This window comes from Triticum dicoccoides, chromosome 5B, assembly GCF_002162155.2.
Source record: "Triticum dicoccoides isolate Atlit2015 ecotype Zavitan chromosome 5B, WEW_v2.0, whole genome shotgun sequence".
In the NCBI taxonomy this organism is placed as follows: Eukaryota; Viridiplantae; Streptophyta; class Magnoliopsida; order Poales; family Poaceae; genus Triticum; species Triticum dicoccoides.
This window is the reverse complement of record NC_041389.1, coordinates 369,777,497-369,796,863: the sequence shown is the minus strand read 5'-3', so window position 1 is coordinate 369,796,863 and position 19,367 is coordinate 369,777,497. Positions and strand designations below refer to the sequence as shown.

General features: G+C 43.9%; 1 protein-coding gene across 7 annotated transcripts in view; it reads right to left on the bottom strand.

Moving 5' to 3' along the window:
* Positions 1–1,995, bottom strand: part of LOC119309199 — an 8,353-nt gene extending 6,358 nt beyond the window's left edge. For all 7 annotated transcript variants that reach the window (XR_005150384.1, XR_005150383.1, XR_005150385.1 and 4 more), the window contains exon 1: positions 1,622–1,995. Coding sequence is in view for 1 of the 7 variants with exons in the window: in XM_037585234.1 (XP_037441131.1) it covers positions 1,622–1,936 (315 nt within the window). In the remaining 6 variants the exon portion in view is untranslated. The remainder of the gene's footprint in view (positions 1–1,621) is intronic.
* Between the last annotated feature and the right edge of the window lie 17,372 nt (positions 1,996–19,367).

Sequence of the window (19,367 nt, the reverse complement as noted above, 5' to 3'; positions counted from 1 at the left end):
GCAACCACCCTAAAAAGTTGCCACTGCGACTACCCTAGATAAACTTGCAGTTGCGATAGGCCTTAAAAAACATGCAATTGCGACTACCCTAGAGAAACTTGCAGTTGCGACCGGCCTTCAAAAACATGCAATTGCGACTACCCTAGAGAAACTTGCAGTTGCGACCGGCCTTCAAAAACATGCAATTGCGAATACCCTAGAGAAACTTGCAGTTGCGACCGGCCTTCAAAAACATGCAATTGCGACTACTCTAGAGAAACTTGCAGTTGCGACCGGCCTTCAAAAACATGCAATTGCGACTACCCTAGAGAAACTTGCACATGCAACCGCCCTTCAAAAACATACAACTGCGACTACTCTAGAGAGACTTGCAGTTGAGACCTGCCTTGAAAAGTTGCAATTTCGACTACCCTAGAGAAACTTGTAGTTGCGTCAGGCCTTAAAAACTTGAAATTACGACTACCCTATAGGAACTTGCTGTTGCAACCGGCCTTCAAAAACTTGAAATTGCGACTACCCTAGAGAAGCTTGCACATGCAGCCACCCTTCAAAAACTTGCAATTGCGACTACCCTAGAGAGACTTGCAGTTGCAACCGGCCTTGAAAACTTGCAATTGTGACTACCCTAGAGAAACTTGTAGGTGTGATCGGCCTTTGAAACACTTGCAATTGCGGTTACCTTAGAGAAACTTGCAATTGTGGCCGACCTTTAAAAAACATGCAGTTGCGATCCCCTAAGAAAACGACTACCCTATAGAAAATATGTAGTTCTGACCCCGTTTAAAAATGAAAAGAAGACGAATGAACAACCACTGCCCGTCGATTCAGGTTTTCTTAAATAGAAAGCAAAAAATCATCATAGGCCATGAGCATTGTTAACGAACAATCAGAAAAAAGAAATTGAAGAATAGGTCACAACGGGCCGCCCGTAACGTGCATTGGACAACCTACATGAATCCCGACGCAAATCGATCTGACGGCTGATGGCGCAGATAAGGCATAGTTAAAACTCAGGTTGTGAGATGTAAAAAAATGAAAAATAGCACAAACAAAAAATTCAAGACTAACATACAAAAAATAAAAAAATAAAGACTGAGTGGGCAAATGGAGGAAAAGCTCGCGAGAAGTACATAAAGGCTTGCCTTACTCTTCCCGTTCTGCACAGTACACCGACGAAACGAGGCCAGGTACGTCCATTCAAAACAGTCAAGTTATAAAAGCACAACACACCCAGCACCCCCGCCGTGACAAACCGGCCCAAGACGTGCAGTGCCGCACACTAAGAAAAACAGATAACAGGCCGCGCCCCATATCTTCTCGACAGCGGCTCAAATCTCAGCGCGTTCTTACATCGGACGGACGTAACATGAATGAGACCACAGATAAAACTCAGCTAGTTTCAGCAAAACCGTTATAAAGCTTACGACGCTTCCAAAATAAAATCCCCACTGGAGCCTCAGTATTCAAATTAAAGAAGTGCAATCTGAATCTGGAGAATATTTTTTAACCTCGGAGAGCACAGCAGATCTACAGACCGCAAATTCCCCAACTCTGCATGAATCGAGCTGCAGAAGCAGAAAACAGGAGCAAAGCTCAAGCAGGAAGGGACGGTAGCTGGTACCTGGAGGAAGGTTTCGGAGACGCCGACGAGGAAGGTGGCGGCGGCCCAGAGGAACGCCCCCACGGCGATGACGTGGGCGCGGTTGTGCCGCGCGGCGGCGTAGGCGGCGAGCGGGTAGCACGCGGCCTGCACGATGGAGCGGCACAGCGTGAGGGAGCCGAGCCACGTGGGGTCGGCGTGCATGGCGGCGCCGATCTCGCGGTACACCGCCGGGAGCAGCGCCTCGTCGGCGCGCTCCATGATGGACGCCAGGCTCACCAGCAGCAGCGTCCGGCGCCGGTCGCGCTCCTGGTCCCGGTGCGGCGGCCCCGTCATCCTCCCTCGCCGCCCGCGCTCTCTCTCTCGCTCGCTCGCTTGGTCAGTCCACTAGCCGTCTCCGGTCTCCCCCCTCCGCCATTTTAGTACTACTGCTACTGCTATGCTGCTCCGCCGGCGATCCAGGGTCTCCTCTCCCCTTCGCGGGAAATTTTATATTACGACTTCCCGGCCTCGATACGCGGGATACCTGTCGTGGCTTCTGTCTGCTATCGCTGACGAGCGGGCTCCGCTGCGGTGTGGGCCCGTCTTAACCGGGAGGTGATTCGCGTGCGTGGATCGTTGGGTAAAGTTGAGCCGAGGTGGTTTGGGTGATTCTCATTGGTTCCGCGGGTCGAGTGCGTGGATGGAGGCGAGGATGGAAAAATATTCCGATAGCTCAGAAGTCCTACGCACACGGAAGTCCCCGGCTGCTCTCGTAGTTTCTGCCTCCTTTGTTGGGGTTCACACTTGAGAAGCCCCTCTCGCCTGGCTCGATTCCAAGCACCAAAAGATTGCCGCTGATGGTCAAGAGTGGGCTTCCGCAGAGGTCGTGAATTGGGGCCTTAGGGTGTCATCACTCGTGCTGCTGGAAGATAAACTTGAGCAGGAGTCTAACGAGTGTTCATCTCCATGCCGCCCCATGCAAAATAAACTTGGATCTTTTCTTGGAAAAGAAAATGTATTGATTTGCTTCTGAACAACTGGACATCGCCAGCTATTCAATTTAAGGACATACTCGGCCAAATCATTAAAAAAAAGGAAAGGAAAAAAAAACAATGATGATACACACCCAGCAGCCATACCGACCCTGGCTAATTACACAAGGACTACGAGAATGGCTTTCCAAAAACAACGCCTTCAGATAAGAAACAACATGATGGTGCTGCTGTTGCCGTCCATCAAGTAAAGTTTGAACTCATATGTGTTTTCACCATTAAGATAAAGTTCGAACAACCCCGATGCAATGCTATGACAAAGAAACAATTTACTTTAAACTCCGTCGCACTAAAGGCTCACCATTATCCGATCTGGTGCAGTACATACAGTGGGTGAGGAGTAGGGCCAGTAGTTGTTTTACATACTTTTTCATACTATGTATCTGAGGCGGATAACCAATGGTAATATTTGGACAGTGGGTGAGGAGTAGGGCCAGGAGTTGTTTTACATACTTTTTCATACTTTGTATCTGAGGAGGATGACAGTGGGTGAGGAGCAGGGCCAGGAGTTGTTTTACATACTTTTTCGTACTCTATATCTGAGGAGGATAACCGAAGGTAATGGTTATAACTGGTAATGGTTATGTACCTTTGGGGGCGAAACATTACCGTTACCAGTCCAGACCTATATTTTTCACACCGGAGTTTGAAACTGGATACTCAGGAAGCATCCTCAAATGAAGTCCGCATATACTACTCCCAATGAAGATGATGTCAACATGGACAATCCTAACGTTGACAATGTCAATGCGACTGATAACCATATCCACACAAAGCAGGCATCACAGACACCATGAGCCGCTCGCAGAGCCATGGACTATCACAAAACAAATTGGTAAGAGAAAAATGTCACGCATACCGCTAAATCCAACATTAGGGATGCTCTGTTGGAAATATGCCCTAGAGGCAATAATAAATTAGTTATTATTATATTTCCTTGTTCATGATAATCGTTTATTATCCATGCTATAATTGTATTGATAGGAAACTCAGATACATGTGTGGGTACATAGACAACACCATGTCCCTAGTAAGCCTCTAGTTGACTAGCTCGTTGATCAATAGATGGTTACAGTTTCCTGACCATGGACATTGGATGTCGTTGATAACGGGATCACATCATTAGCAGAATGATGTGATGGACAAGACCCAATCCTAAGCCTAGCACAAAGATCGTAGTTCGTATGCTAAAGCTTTCTAATGTCAAGTATCATTTCCTTAGACCATGAGATTGCGCAACTCCCGGATACCGTAGGAATGCTTTGGGTGTACCAAACGTCACAACGTAACTGGGTGGCTATAAAGGTGCACTACGGGTATCTCCGAAAGTGTCTGTTGGGTTGGCACGAATCGAGACTGGGATTTGTCACTCCGGTAAACGGAGAGGTATCTCTGGGCCCACTCGGTAGGACATCATCATAATGTGCACAATGTGACCAAGGGGTTGATCACGGGATGATGTGTTACAGAACGAGTAAAGAGACTTGCCGGTAACGAGATTGAACAAGGTATCGGTATACCGACGATCGAATCTCGGGCAAGTACTATACCGCTAGACAAAGGGAATAGTATACGAGATTGATTGAGTCCTTGACATCGTGGTTCATCCGATGAGATCATCGTGGAACATGTGTGAGCCAACATAGGTATCCAGATCCCGCTGTTGGTTATTGACCGGAGAACGTCTCGGTCATGTCTACATGTCTCCCGAACCCGTAGGGTCTACACACTTAAGGTTCGATGACGCTAGGGTTATAAAGGAAGTTTGTATGTGGTTACCGAATGTTGTTCGGAGTCCCGGATGAGATCCCGGACGTCAGGGGGAGTTTCGGAATGGTCCGGAGGTAATGATTTATATATGGGAAGTCCTGTTTTGGTCACTGGAAAAGTTTTGGGTTTTATCGGTAACGTACCGGGACCACCGGGAGGGTCCCGGGGATCCACCAAGTGGGGCCACCAACCCCGGAGGGCTGCATGGGCCAAGTGCGGGAGGGGACCAGCCCTAGGTGGGCTGGTGCGCCCCCCTCCCCACAAGGGCCCAAGGCACCTAGGGTTTGGGGGAGGGGGCTCACCCACCTAACTTGGGGGGCAAGTTTCCCCCCTCTCCTCCCTTGGCCGCCACCCTTAGATGGGATTGGGGCAGCCGCACCCCTTGGGGTGGAAACCCTAGAGGGGGCGCACCCCCCTCCCTCTCCCCTATATATACTTGAGGGTTTTGGGGCTGTCAATATATGAGTTTTGACCTCTCCCTGGCGCAGCCCTACCTCTCTCCCTTCTCTTCTCCCGCGGTGCTTGGCGAAGCCCTACAGGATTGCCACGCTCCTCCACCACCACCACGCCGTCGTGCTGCTGCTGGATGGAGTCTTCCTCAAGCTCTCCCTCTCTCCTTGCTAGATCAAGGCATGGGAGACGTCACCGGGCTGTACGTGTGTTGAACGCGGAGGTGCCGTCGTTCGGCACTAGGATCTCCGGTGATTTGGATCACGACGAGTATGACTCCTTCAACCCCGTTCTCTTGAACGCTTCCGCTTAGCGATCTACAAGGGTATGTAGATGCACTCTCCTTCCCCTCGTTGCTGGTTTCTCCATAGATCGATCTTGGTGACACGTAGGAAATTTTTTGAATTTCTGCTACGTTCCCCACCAGTGGCATCATGAGCTAGGTCTATTGCGTAGATTCTTTGCACGAGTAGAACACAAAGTAGTTGTGGGCGTTGATTTTGTTCAATATGCTTACCTTTACTAGTCCAATCTTGTTTCGACGGTATTGTGGGATGAAGCGGCCCGGACCGACCTTACACGTACACTTACGTGAGACAGGTTCCACCGACTGACATGCACTTGGTGCATAAGGTGGCTAGCGGGTGCCAGTCTCTCCCACTTTAGTCGGAACAGATTCGATGAAAAGGGTCCTTATGAAGGGTAAATAGCAATTGGCATATCACGTTGTGGTTTTGCGTAGGTAAGAAACGTTCTTGCTAGAAACCCATAGCAGCCACGTAAAACATGCAAACAACAATTAGAGGACGTCTAACTTGTTTTTGCAGGGTATGCTATGTGATGTGATATGGCCAAGAAGAATGTGATGAATGATATGTGATGTATGAGATTGATCATGTTCTTGTAATAGGAATCACGACTTGCATGTCGATGAGTATGACAACCGGCAGGAGCCATAGGAGTTGTCTTAATTTATTATATGACCTGCGTGTCATTAAACAACGCCATGTAATTACTTTACTTTATTGCTAATCGGTAGCCATTGTAGTAGAAGTAATAGTTGGCGAGACAACTTCATGAAGACACGATGATGGAGATCATGGTGTCATGCCGGTGACGATGATGATCATGGAGCCCCGAAGATGGAGATCAAAAGGAGCAAAATGATATTGGCCATATCATGTCACTATTTGATTGCATGTGATGTTTATCATGTTTATGCATCTTATTTGCTTAGAACGACGGTAGTAAATAAGATGATCCCTCATTAAAATTTCAAGAAAGTGTTCCCCCTAACTGTGCACCGTTGCGAAAGTTCGTCGTTTCGAAGCACCACGTGATGATCGGGTGTGATAGATTCTTACGTTCACATACAACGGGTGTAAGCCAGATTTACACACGCGAAACACTTAGGTTAACTTGACGAGCCTAGCATGTGCAGACATGGCCTCGGAACACAAGAGACCGAAAGGTCGAGCATGAGTCGTATAGTGGATATGATCAACATGAAGATGTTCACCGATGATGACTAGTCCGTCTCACGTGATGATCGGACACGGCCTAGTTGACTTGGATCATGTAATCACTTAGATGACTAGAGGGATGTCTATCTGAGTGGGAGTTCATGAGATGAACTTAATTATCCTGAACATAGTCAAAAGATCTTTGCAAATTATGTCGTAAGCTCGCGCTTTAGTTCCACTGTTTAGATATGTTCCTAGAGAAAATATAGTTGAAAGTTGACAGTAGCGATTATGCGGACAGTAGAAAGCTTATGTCCTTAATGCACCGCTCAGTGTGCTGAACCCTAAACGTCATTTGTGGATGTTGCGAACATCGGACATACACGTTTTGATAACTATGTGATAGTTCAGTTAAACGGTTTAGAGTTGAGGCACCAAAAGACGATTTCGAAACGTCGCGGAACATATGAGATGTTTCAAGGGCTGAAATTGGGATTTTCAGGCTCGTGCCCACGTCAAGAGGTATAAGACCTCCGACAATTTTCTTAGCCTGCAAACTAAGGGAGAAAAGCTCAATCGTTGAGCTTGTGCTCAGATTGTCTGAGTGCAACAATCACTTGAATCGAGTGAGAGTTGATCTTCCAGATAAGATAGTGATGTTTCTCCAAAGTCATTGCCACCAAGCTGCTAGAGCTTCATGATGAACTATAACATATCAGGGATAGATATGATGATCCTTGAGGTATTCGCGATGTTTGACACCGCGAAAGTAGAAATCAAGAAGAAGCATCAATAGTTGATGGTTGGTGAAACCACTAGTTTCAAAAAGGGGCAAGGGAAAGAAGGGATACTTCATGAAACAGCAAATCAGCTGCTGCTCTAATGAAGAAACCCAAGGTTGAACCCAAACCCGAGACTAAGTGCTTCTGTAATAAGGGGAACAGCCACTGGAGCAGAATTACCCTAGATACTTGGTAGATGAGAAGGCTGGCAAGGTCGATAGAAGTATATTGGATATACATTATGTTAATGTGTACTTTACTAGTACTCCTAGTAGCACCAGGGTATTAAGATACCGGTTCGGTTGCCAAGTGTTAGTAACTCGAAATAAAAGAGCTACGGAATAAACGGAGACTAGCTAAAGGTGAGCTGACGATATGTGTTGGAAGTGTTTCCAAGTTTGATGTGATCAAACATCGCACGCTCCCTCTACCATCAAGATTAGTATTAAACCTGAATAATTGTCATTTGGTGTTTGCGTTGAGCATAGACATGATTGGATTATGTCTATCGCAATACGGATATTCATTTAAGGAGAATAATGGTTACTCTATTTATTTGAATAATACCTTTAATGGTCTTGCACCTAAAGGAATGGTTTATTGAATCTCAATCGTAGTGATACACATTTTCATGCCAAAAGATATAAGATAGTAATGATAGTATCACTTACTTGTGGCACTGCCATGTAAGTCATATTGGTATAAAACGCATGAAGAAGCTCCATGGTGATGGATCTTTGGACTCACTCGTTTTTGAAAAGTTTGAGACATGCGAACCATGTCTATTGGTGTATACACATGAAGAAACTCCATGCAGATGGATCGTTTGGACTCACTTGGTTTTGAATCACTTGAGATATGCAAATCATACCACATGGGCAAGATGACTGAAAAGCCTCGTTTTCAGTAAGATGGAACAAGATATCAACTTGTTGGAAGTAACACATTTTGATGTGTGCAGTACAATGAGTGCTGAGGCATGCAGTGAATATCATTATGTTCTTACTTCACAGATAATTCGAGTAGATGTTGAGTATATTTACTTGATGAAACACAAGTCTGAATTATTGAATGGTTCAAGTAATTTCAGAGTGAAGTTGAAGATCATTGTGACAAGAGGATAAAATGTCTTTGGTATAATCATAGAGATGAGTATCTGAGTTACAAGCTTTGGCACACAATTAAGACATTGTGGAAATTGTTTCACAGTTAATACCGCCTGGAACACCATAGTGTGATGGTGTGTCCGAACATCATAGTTGAACCCTATTGGATATGGTGCATACCATGATGTCTCTTATCGAATTACCACTATCGTTCATGGGTTAGGCATTAAAGACAACCGCACTCACTTTATAGGGCACCACGTAATTCCGTTGAGACGACACCATTTGAACTATGGTTCGGAGAAACCTAAGTTGTCATTTCTTAAAAGTTTGGGGCAGCGATGCTTATGTGAAAAAGTTTCAGGTTGATAAGCTCGAACCCAAAGCGGATAAAATGCATCTTCATAGGACACCCAAAATAGTTGGGTATACCTTCTATTTCAGATCCGAAAGCAATAGGGATTGTTTCTTGAATCGGGTCCTTTCTCGAGGAAAAGTTTGTGTCGAGGACTGAATGGGAGGATGGTGGAGACTTGATGAGGTTATTGAACCGTCACTTCAGCAAGTGTGTAGCAGGGCACATGAAGTTGTTCCTGTGGCGCCTACACCAATTGAAGTAGAAGCTTATGATAGTGATCATGAAGTTTTGGATCAAGTCACTACCGTACCTCGTAGGGTGACAAGGATGCATACTACTTCATAGTGGTATAGTAATCCTGTCTTGAAGGTCATGTTGCTAGACAACAATGAACCTACGAGCTATGGAGAAGCGATGGTGGGCCCATATTCTGACAAATGGTTAGAAGCCATGAAATCCGAGATAGGATCCATGTATCAGAACAAAGCATGGACTTTGGTGGACTTGCTCGATGATCGGCAAGCCATTGAGATAAATGGATCTTTAAGAAGAAGACGGACGTGGACGGTAATGTCACCGTCTATGAAGCTCGACTTGTGGTGAAGATTTTTTCACAAGTTCAAGGAGTTGACTACGATGAGATTTTCTCATCCGTAGCGATGCTTAAAGTCCGTCGGAATCATGTTAGCACAAGCTGCATTTATGAAATCTGGCAGATGGATGTCAAAATGAGTTTCCTTACCAGTCTTCTAAGGAAAGGTTGTATGCGATACAATCAGAAAGGTTTTGTCGATCCTAAGGATGCTAAAAGGTATGCAAAGCTCCAGCAATCCTTCTAAGGACTGGAGTAAGCATCTTGGAGTTGGAATGTACACTTTCATGAGATGATCAAAGATTTTGGGTTTGTACAAAGTTTATGAGAAACTTGTATTTCCAAAGAAGTGAGTGGGAGCACTATAGAATTTCTGATGAGTATATGTTGTTGACATATTGTTGATCAGAAATGATTTAGAATTTCTGGAATGCATATAGGGTTATTTGAAAAGTGTTTTTCAAGTGAAAACCTAGATTAAGCTACTTGAACATTGAGCATCAAGATCTACTTGTTTTACATACTTTTTCGTACTCTATATCTGAGGAGGATAACCGAAGGTAATGGTTATAACTGGTAATGGTTATGTACCTTTGGGGGCGAAACATGACCGTTACCAGTCCAGACCTATATTTTTCACACCGGAGTTTGAAACTGGATACTCAGGAAGCATCCTCAAATGAAGTCCGCATATACTACTCCCAATGAAGATGATGTCAACATGGACAATCCTAACGTTGACAATGTCAATGCGACTGATAACCATATCCACACAAAGCAGGCATCACAGGCACCATGAGCCGCTCGCAGAGCCATGGACTATCACAAAACAAATTGGTAATAGAAAAATGTCACGCATACCGCTAAATCCAACATTAGGGATGCTCTGTTGGAAATATGCCCTAGAGGCAATAATAAATTAGTTATTATTATATTTCCTTGTTCATGATAATCGTTTATTATCCATGCTATAATTGTATTGATAGGAAACTCAGATACATGTGTGGGTACATAGACAACACCATGTCCCTAGTAAGCCTCTAGTTGACTAGCTCGTTGATCAATAGATGGTTACAGTTTCCTGACCATGGACATTGGATGTCGTTGATAACGGGATCACATCATTAGCAGAATGATGTGATGGACAAGACCCAATCCTAAGCCTAGCACAAAGATCGTAGTTCGTATGCTAAAGCTTTCTAATGTCAAGTATCATTTCCTCAGACCATGAGATTGTGCAACTCCCGGATACCGTAGGAATGCTTTGGGTGTACCAAACGTCACAACGTAACTGGGTGGCTATAAAGGTCTACTACGGGTATCTCCGAAAGTGTCTGTTGGGTTGGCACGAATCGAGACTGGGATTTGTCACTCCGGTAAACGGAGAGGTATCTATGGGCCCACTCGGTAGGACATCATCATAATGTGCACAATGTGACCAAGGGGTTGATCACGGGATGATGTGTTACGGAACAAGTAAAGAGACTTGCCGGTAACGAGATTGAACAAGGTATCGGTATACCGACGATCGAATATCGGGCAATTACTATACCGCTAGACAAAGGGAATTGTATACGGGATTGATTGAGTCCTTGACATCGTGGTTCATCCGATGAGATCATCGTGGAACATGTGGGAGCCAACATGGGTATCCAGATCCGGCTGTTGGTTATTGACCGGAGAACGTCTCGGTCATGTCTACATGTCTCCCGAACCCGTAGGGTCTACACACTTAAGGTTTGATGACGCTAGGGTTATAAAGGAAGTTTGTATGTGGTTACCGAATGTTGTTCGGAGTCCCGGATGAGATCCTGGACGTCACGAGGAGTTCCGGAATGGTCCGGAGGTAAAGATTTATATATGGGAAGTCCTGTTTTGGTCACCGAAAAAGTTTCGGGTTTTATCGGTAACGTACCGGGACCACCGGGAGGGTCCCGGGGGTCCACCAAGTGGGGCCACCAACCCCGGAGGGCTGCATGGGCCAAGTGTGGGAGGGGACCAGCCCTAGGTGGGCTGGTGCGCCCCCCCACAAGGGCCCAAGGCGCCTAGGGTTTGGGGGAGGGGGCTCACCCACCTAACTTGGGGGGCAAGTTTCCCCCCTCTCCCCCATTGGCCGCCACCCTTAGATGGGATTGGGGCAGCCGCACCCCTTGGGGTGGAAACCCTAGAGGGGGCGCACCCCCTCCCTCTCCCCTATATATACTTGAGGGTTTTGGGGCTGCCAATATATGAGTTTTGACCTCTCCCTGGCGCAGCCCTACCTCTCTCCCTTCTCCTCTCCCGCGGTGCTTGGCGAAGCCCTGCAGGATTGCCACGCTCCTCCACCACCACCACACCGTCGTGCTGCTGCTGGACGGAGTCTTCCTCAAACTCTCCCTCTCTCCTTGCTAGATCAAGGCATGGGAGACGTCACCGGGCTGTACGTGTGTTGAACGCGGAGGTGCCGTCCGTTCGGCACTAGGATCTCCGGTGATTTGGATCATGACGAGTACGACTCCTTCAACCCCGTTCTCTTGAACGCTTCCGCTTAGCGATCTACAAGGGTATGTAGATGCACTCTCCTTCCCCTCGTTGCTGGTTTCTCCATAGATCGATCTTGGTGACACGTAGGAAATTTTTTGAATTTCTGCTACGTTCCCCAACATGCACCGGTAGCCACACACACACACCTTCTCGGCAAATGTGTGCCAGTGTTAGACATGGGCTATTTGGGCATGCCCTCCCCCCCCAACCGCAGACTATACACCGTGTGTCCCCACTAGCTCCATCGCAACACCTCTAACTCCGCCAAAACGCCTCACATCAACATGAACTAATAACAAGCAATGGGACTTTGGGCATTGAGATAACCGGATCCATAGCCTGACCAACTGCACCATCAGCTTCACCACAATAGTGGGCAACGAGGGTGCTCTTCAAACCCCACTGATGCCGCCATAACAATAAAGGGCGCCGAGGATGCTATGCAAACTCCTCGTATTGCCTCCCTGCAACGCGAACCATTTTTCTTGAGGAAGGCGATTTTCTGGGCGACTAGGTTTTGGTTGGTACGCCGCCGGCCGCCTCCTTGGCAGCGGCACGGGTGCCAGCATTCTTAGTCCCAGGACGGCAACTGCGGTGCCGTGGCTGGTCTCTCTTTCTCTGCACCGTTGTCCCTGGTGGCTGTACACCAAGGTCTTCGTGAGTAGATTGGTTTGTCTGTTCCATCGCCCACAGCCGGGAGGAACATGCTTTGCATGAATTATGAATGATCTATGTGTAGGAATTGGGATCCAGTCTATGCCAGTTTGGTGTTGATTAGATCATTCGTTGGTGTGGTACTTCTTTGACTGGAGTCTGGAGGCGATATAGAAACAATGAAGATTTTCAGTTGGAACCGTCGGGGCCTCCTCGGTGCCCCGACAATGCGTTCTCTTCTGGATTTTTAGAGGCGTTTTGAGCCGGATGTGATCTTTCTGTCCGAGACACACTTGGATGAAGTTAGGTCAGACGAGGTGTTGCAGAGGTTGAAGTTTGATCATAAATTGGTTTCTCCTAGTTTGGATGGAAGAAGTGGTGGGCTCTTGTTAGTCTGGAAGAAGGAGGTGAGGATCTACTCTCGGACTACTACTCTTGTGTTCATTGATGTGTCTGTCAAAGAAAATGATGGGCGCATGTGGAGGATGACTGGTATCTATGGTGAACCAAGATGGGATCATAAAGATAGAACTTTCATAAATTTACGTGACTTGCATGCTCAATCAGGGTTGCCGTGGATGGTGATAGGCGATTTTAACGAGATTTTATACTCGTCAGAGAAGGATGGGGGCTCCCCTCATCATCAATATCGATTACAATCGTTTCAAGATGCGTTATCAGACTGCAATTTGGTGGACTTAGGTTATAACAATTGCATGTTCACCTGGTTTCGTGGTGGTCTGCGCGAGAGGCTCGATCGAGCAGTCTCTAATGCTACATGGTTGTAGTTGTACCCTGTCACAGGTTTGAGTAACTTGGATATGGGCAAATCGGACCACCGACCGGTGTTGGATACCGAGTACCTATCAGGTGTGGCGGAAAGTAGACCAAAGAGAAACAAAAAGTTTGAAATGTGATGGTTAGCGGAAGAATCTGTGAATGAGATTGTTACCATTGCTTGGCAAAAAGCGCTTCACCACAGTTTGTGCCCTATAGCCATGGACAAACTCAATTCGGTTCACCGAGACCTCCATGCATGGGACCGTCGAGTCTTGAAAAAACCACAAGCAAAACTAAAGAAGGCTCGACGGGAACTTGAGGCGCTAATGAGGGAACCGTTTTCGGATGATGTTAAGATGAGGCAAAAAGAACTATCCGTTTTGATTGAAAACTTGCTTGAACAGGATGAGATCTATTGGGCCCAGAGGGGTCGAGTTAATTGGTTAAAGAATGGAGACCGGAATTCTTCGTATTTTCAACATTCAGCAACAGCAAGAAGGTGAAGAAACTTGAGAAAAAAACTTAAAGATGAAAGCCAGAATTGGGTGCAAGGCAATGACAATCTTAGGGCGCTAGTTGGTGACTATTTCTGTAATCTCTTTACCTCGAGTTCTGCTGAGATTGACCATGGTTTATTATCTTCTTTTAAACCTATTGTAACAAATAATATGAATGAGTTTCTTGTTACCCCGTATACCAGGGAGGATGTGCGCAAAGCTCTTTTTCAAATAGGTGATATGAAGGTGTCGGGCCCTGACGGGTTACATGCAATCTTTTTTAAGAGGTTTTGGCAAATTGTGGGAGAGGAGCTAACAAATGAGGTGTTGGATGCAATAAACAAAACAAAAATACCGCCTGGATGGAATTATACAAATATCGTTTTGATCCCCAAGGTTGAAAGTCCAGAGGTAATAACTCAGTACATGCCAATCAGTCTATGTAATGTGATATATAAGATTATTTCAAAGATGATTGCTAATAGACTAAAGAGAATTCTACCAGAAGTTATTTCTCCCACGCAGAGTGCTTTTGTACCAGGCAGATTAATTACTGATAATGTCCTAGTTGCCTATGAATGTTTCCACACCATAAAAAAGAAGACCCATGGGTCTTCGGGGTACTGTGCGGTAAAGCTTGATATGATGAAAGCATATGATAGAGTGGAATGGGGATTTCTGGAAAGGATGATGCTGAAGATGGGGTTTCATGGGCTGTGGTTCCAAATGATAATGGAATGTGTTTCTTCTGTGAGCTATAGAGTCCGTTTCAATGATACAGAAACGGAAGAATTTCTACCCACTAGAGGCCTCAGACAGGGGGATCCCCTCTCCCCTTATTTATTTTTGTTATGCTCGGAAGGACTTTCTAGCATGTTTGCTCATGAGGAAGAGACTAGAAATCTGGAAGGTGTCAAGGTATGTAGGAATGCACCTACTATCTGTCATCTTCTTTTTGCGGACGACTCGTTGATTTTAATGAAAGCAAACATGCAATGTGCAAACACACTGAAAAGGATTCTGGATGTTTATTTTGGTAGTTCATGCCAACTGGTTAGCAATGACAAATCTAGCATATTTTTTAGTCCTAATACTCATGTTGGTGTATGAGAGAATGTTTGCAGGGAACTTAATATTGTCACTGGAGCACTATCAGACAAATATTTGGGGCTGCCCACTATGGTGGGGGTTGATAAAAGTGATTGTTTCCAGCATCTTATTGACCGGGTATGCCAGTGATGACCCACAAGTGTAGGGGATCTATCGTAGTCCTTTCGATAAGTAAGAGTGTCGAAGCCAACGAGGAGCAGAAGGAATTTATAAGCGGTTTTCGGTAAGGTTTTCTCTGCAAGCACTGAAATTGTAGGTAACAGATAGTTTTGTGATAAGATAAATTGTAACGGGTAACAAGAAATGAAAGTAAATAAAGTGCAGCAAGGTGGCCCAATCCTTTTTTTTAGCAAAGGATAAGCCTGGACAATTTCTTATAATGAGAAAAGAGCTCACGAGGACACATGGGAATTATCGTCAAGCTAGTTTTCATCACGCTCATATGATTCGCGTTCGGTACTTTGATAATTTGATATGTGGGTGGACCGGTGCTTGGGTACTGCCCTTACTTGGACAAGCATCCCACTTATGATTAACCACTACTGCAAGCATCCGCAACTTATACGAAGACATACCCATAGGATTTTTGTATGCAGTTCTATAGGCCCATAGTGCATAATCAAGTTTTTGGGACCAATCCTTTCTAGATCTATTCACATTCTTTTGCAAAATTAATTTGAGCTCTCTATTGCTCAACTCTACTTGACCACTAGACTACAGATGATAAGGAGATGCGATTCTATGATTAACATCATACTTAGCAAGCATCTTATAGAAAGCACCATGAATAAAATGTGAACCACCATCAGTCATAGGATATCTAGGGACTCCAAACCTCAGAAAAAAAACTTCTTTAAGCATTTTAATAGAAGTGTTATGATCAGCACTACTAGTTGGAATAGCTTCTACCCACTTAGTAACGTAATCAACATCAACTAAAATATGTGTGTAACCATCAGAGGCAGGAAAAGGTCCCATATAATCAAAGCCCCAAACATCAAACGGTTCAATAACAAGAGAATAATTCATAGGCATTTCTTGACGTCTACTAATATTACCAATTCTTTGACATTCATCAAAGATAAGACAAACTTACGAGCATCTTTGAAGAGAGTAGGCCAATAAAAACCGGATTGCAATACCTTGTGTGCAGTTCTATCTCCAGCGTGGTGTCCTCCATATGATTCAGAGTGACATTTGCGTAGGATCTGTTCATGTTCATGCTCAGGTACACAACGTCTAATAACACCATCTACTCCTTCTTTATAAAGGTGTGGGTCATCCCAGAAGTAATGTCTTAAATCATAAAAGAACCGTTTCTTTTGCTGGTATATGAAACTAGGTGGTATAAATTTAGCAACAATATAATTAGCATAATCGGCATACCAAGGAGCAGTACGAGAAGTATTAACGACCGCTAATTGTTCATCAGGAAAGCTATCATCAATAGGCAGTGGATCATCAAGAACATTCTCTAACCTAGACAAGTTGTCTGCAACGGGGTTCTTAGCTCCCTTTCTATCAATAATATGCAAATCAAATTCTTGGAGCAAGAGAACACATCTAATGAGTCTAGGCTTAGCATCTTTCTTTTCATAAGATATTTAATAGCAGCATGATCAGTGTGAATAGTAACTTTGGAATCAACAATATAAGGTCTAAGCTTATCACATGCAAACACAACTGCTAAGAACTCTTTTTCAGTAGTAGCATAATTTCTTTGGGCAGTATCAAGAGTCTTACTAGCATACTGGATAACATTCAATTTCTTATCAACTCTTTGCCCTAGAATAGCACCTACAGCATAATTACTAGCATTACACATAATTTCAAAGGGTAAATTCCAATCAGGTGGCTGAACAATAGGTGCGGTGATCAAAGCTTTCTTAAGTATTTCAAATGCTTCTACACAATCATCATCAAAGACAAAAGGAATATCTTTTTGCAATAACTTAGTCAGAGGCCTAGAGATTTTAGAAAAGGCCTTAATGAACCTCCTATAAAAACCGGCATGACCAAGGAAACTTCTTATACCTTTTATGTCCTTGGGACATGGGATCTTTTTGATAGCATCAACTTTAGCTTTATCAACTTCAATACCTCTCTCAGAAATCTTATGCCCCAAGACAATGCCTTCATTAACCATAAAGTGGCACTTTTCCCAATTCAACATGAGGCTAGTGTCTTCACATCTCTGCAAAACTCGATCAAGGTTGCTCAAACAATCATCAAAAGAGGATCCATAAACGGAGAAATCATCCATGAATACCTCACAAATCTTTTCACAAAAGTCAGAGAATATAGCCATCATGCATCTTTGAAAGGTAGCAGGTGCATTACATAAACCAAAAGGCATACACCTATAAGCAAAGGTACCGAAAGGGCAAGTAAAAGTAGTTTTTGATTGATCCCCCGCTGACATAGGTATTTGAGAGAAACCAAAATAACCATCTAGAAAGCAGAAATGTGTGTGTTTGGATAGTCTTCCTAGCATTTGATCAATAAAAGGTAAAGGGTAATGATCTTTCTTAGTAGCTTTATTTAATTTACAGAAATCAATTACCATCCTATAACCTATAATAATTCTTTGCAGGATCAATTCATCTTTATCATTAAGAACGACAGTAATACCTCCCTTTTTAGGAACACAATGGACAGGGCTTACCCAATCACTATCAGCAACGGGATAAATTATACCTGCCTCAAGGAGCTTTAGTATCTCCTTTCTTACCACTTCTTTCATCTTAGGATTCAATCATCGTTGAGGATCTCTAACTGGTTTGGCATCTTTCTCCACATTTATTTTGTGTTGGCATAGAGTGGGACTAATGCCCTTAAGATCATCCAAAGTATATCCAATAGTAGCGCGGTGCTTCTTCAGAGTTTTCAATAATCTTTCTTCTTCTTTTTCTGAAAGGTTAGCACTAATAATAACATGATATATTTTCTTTTCATCAAGATAAGCATACTTAAGATTATCAGGTAATGGTTTGAGCTCAAATACGGGATCACCCTTGGGTGGAGGGGGATCCCCTAGAATTTCAACGGGAAGGTTATGTTTTAGAATAGGTTCCTGTTTAAGGAACACCTCATCTATTTCCCTACTTTCTTTCATAAACATATCATTTTCATGGTCTAGAAAATATTGTTCTAACGGATCAGTAGGAGGCACGACAATAGAAGCAAGACCAATAATTTCATCCTTACTAGGCAATTCTTTATCACGGGGTTGTCTATGAAATTTAGCAAAGTTAAACTCATGTTTCATATCCCCCAAGCCAATTTCAACAATATCCTTTTCACAGTCAATCTTAGCATTAACAGTGTTCAAGAAGGGTCTACCAAATATAATGGGACAAAAGTCATCTTGTGGGGAACTAAGAACAAGAAAATCAGTGGGATATTTAACCTTCCCACACAAGACTTCAACATCTCTAACAATCCCAACGGGTGAAATAGTATCTCTATTAGCAAGCTTGATAGTAACATCAATATCTTCCAATTCAACGGGTGCAATGTCGTGCATAATTTCTTTATATAAGTCATAGGGTATTGCACTAGCACTAGCACCCATATCACATAAGCCATGATAATAGTGATCTCCTATTTTAACAGAACTAACAGGCATGCCTACAACAGGTCTATGAATCTTAGCATCTGGTTTAACAATATTAGCAGTCTCACCACAGAAATAAATAACATGCCCATCTAAATCATCATCCAAGAGATCTTTAACCATAGCAATACTAGGTTCAACTTTGATTTGCTCAGGAGGTGTATAAGTCCTAGTATTACTCTTACAAACAACAGTTGAAGTTTTAGCATGATCCTTTATCCTAACAAGAAAAGGGGGTTTCTCAACATAAGTAGTAGGAACAATAGGATCACTATAAGTGACAGTCTTTTCTTCAACTGTACTGGTGCAACTACTTTTACTTCAATGGGAGGATTATATTTAAACCACTTCTCCTTAGGGAGATCAACGTGAGTAGCAAAAGATTCACAGAAAGAAGCTACTATCTTAGAGTCAAGTCCATATTTAGCGTAAATCCACGAAAAGCATCGGTATCCATAAAATATTTAACACAATCAAACTTAGGTGTCATACCTGACTCCTTACCATAATCGGAACCCCAATCTTCAGAGTTGCGTTTAATTCTTTCCAATAAGTCCCATTTGAATTCAATAGTCTTCAGCATATAAGAATCAACACAGGAAGTATCGAGCATGTTGCGATCATTGAGAGAAAGACGAGGATACAAATTTTGAATAATCATTTCTCTGGAGAGCTCATGATTGCGGCATGAATATAACATTGACTTAAGCCTCCCCCAAGCTTGAGCGATGCTTTCTCCTTCTCGAGGCCAGAAATTATATATGTAATTATGATCACGATGAACAAGATGCATAGGATAAAACTTCTGGTGAAATTCCAATTTCAATCGTTTATAATTCCAAGATCCCGTATCATCACATAGCCTATACCATGTCAATGCATCTCCCTTCAAAGATAAAGGGAAGACCTTCCTTTTGACAACATCATCGGGAATACCTGCAAGCTTAAATAATCCACAAACTTCATCCACAAAGATAAGGTGTAAATCGGGATGCAACGTTCCATCTCCTGCAAATGGATTAGCTAGCAGTT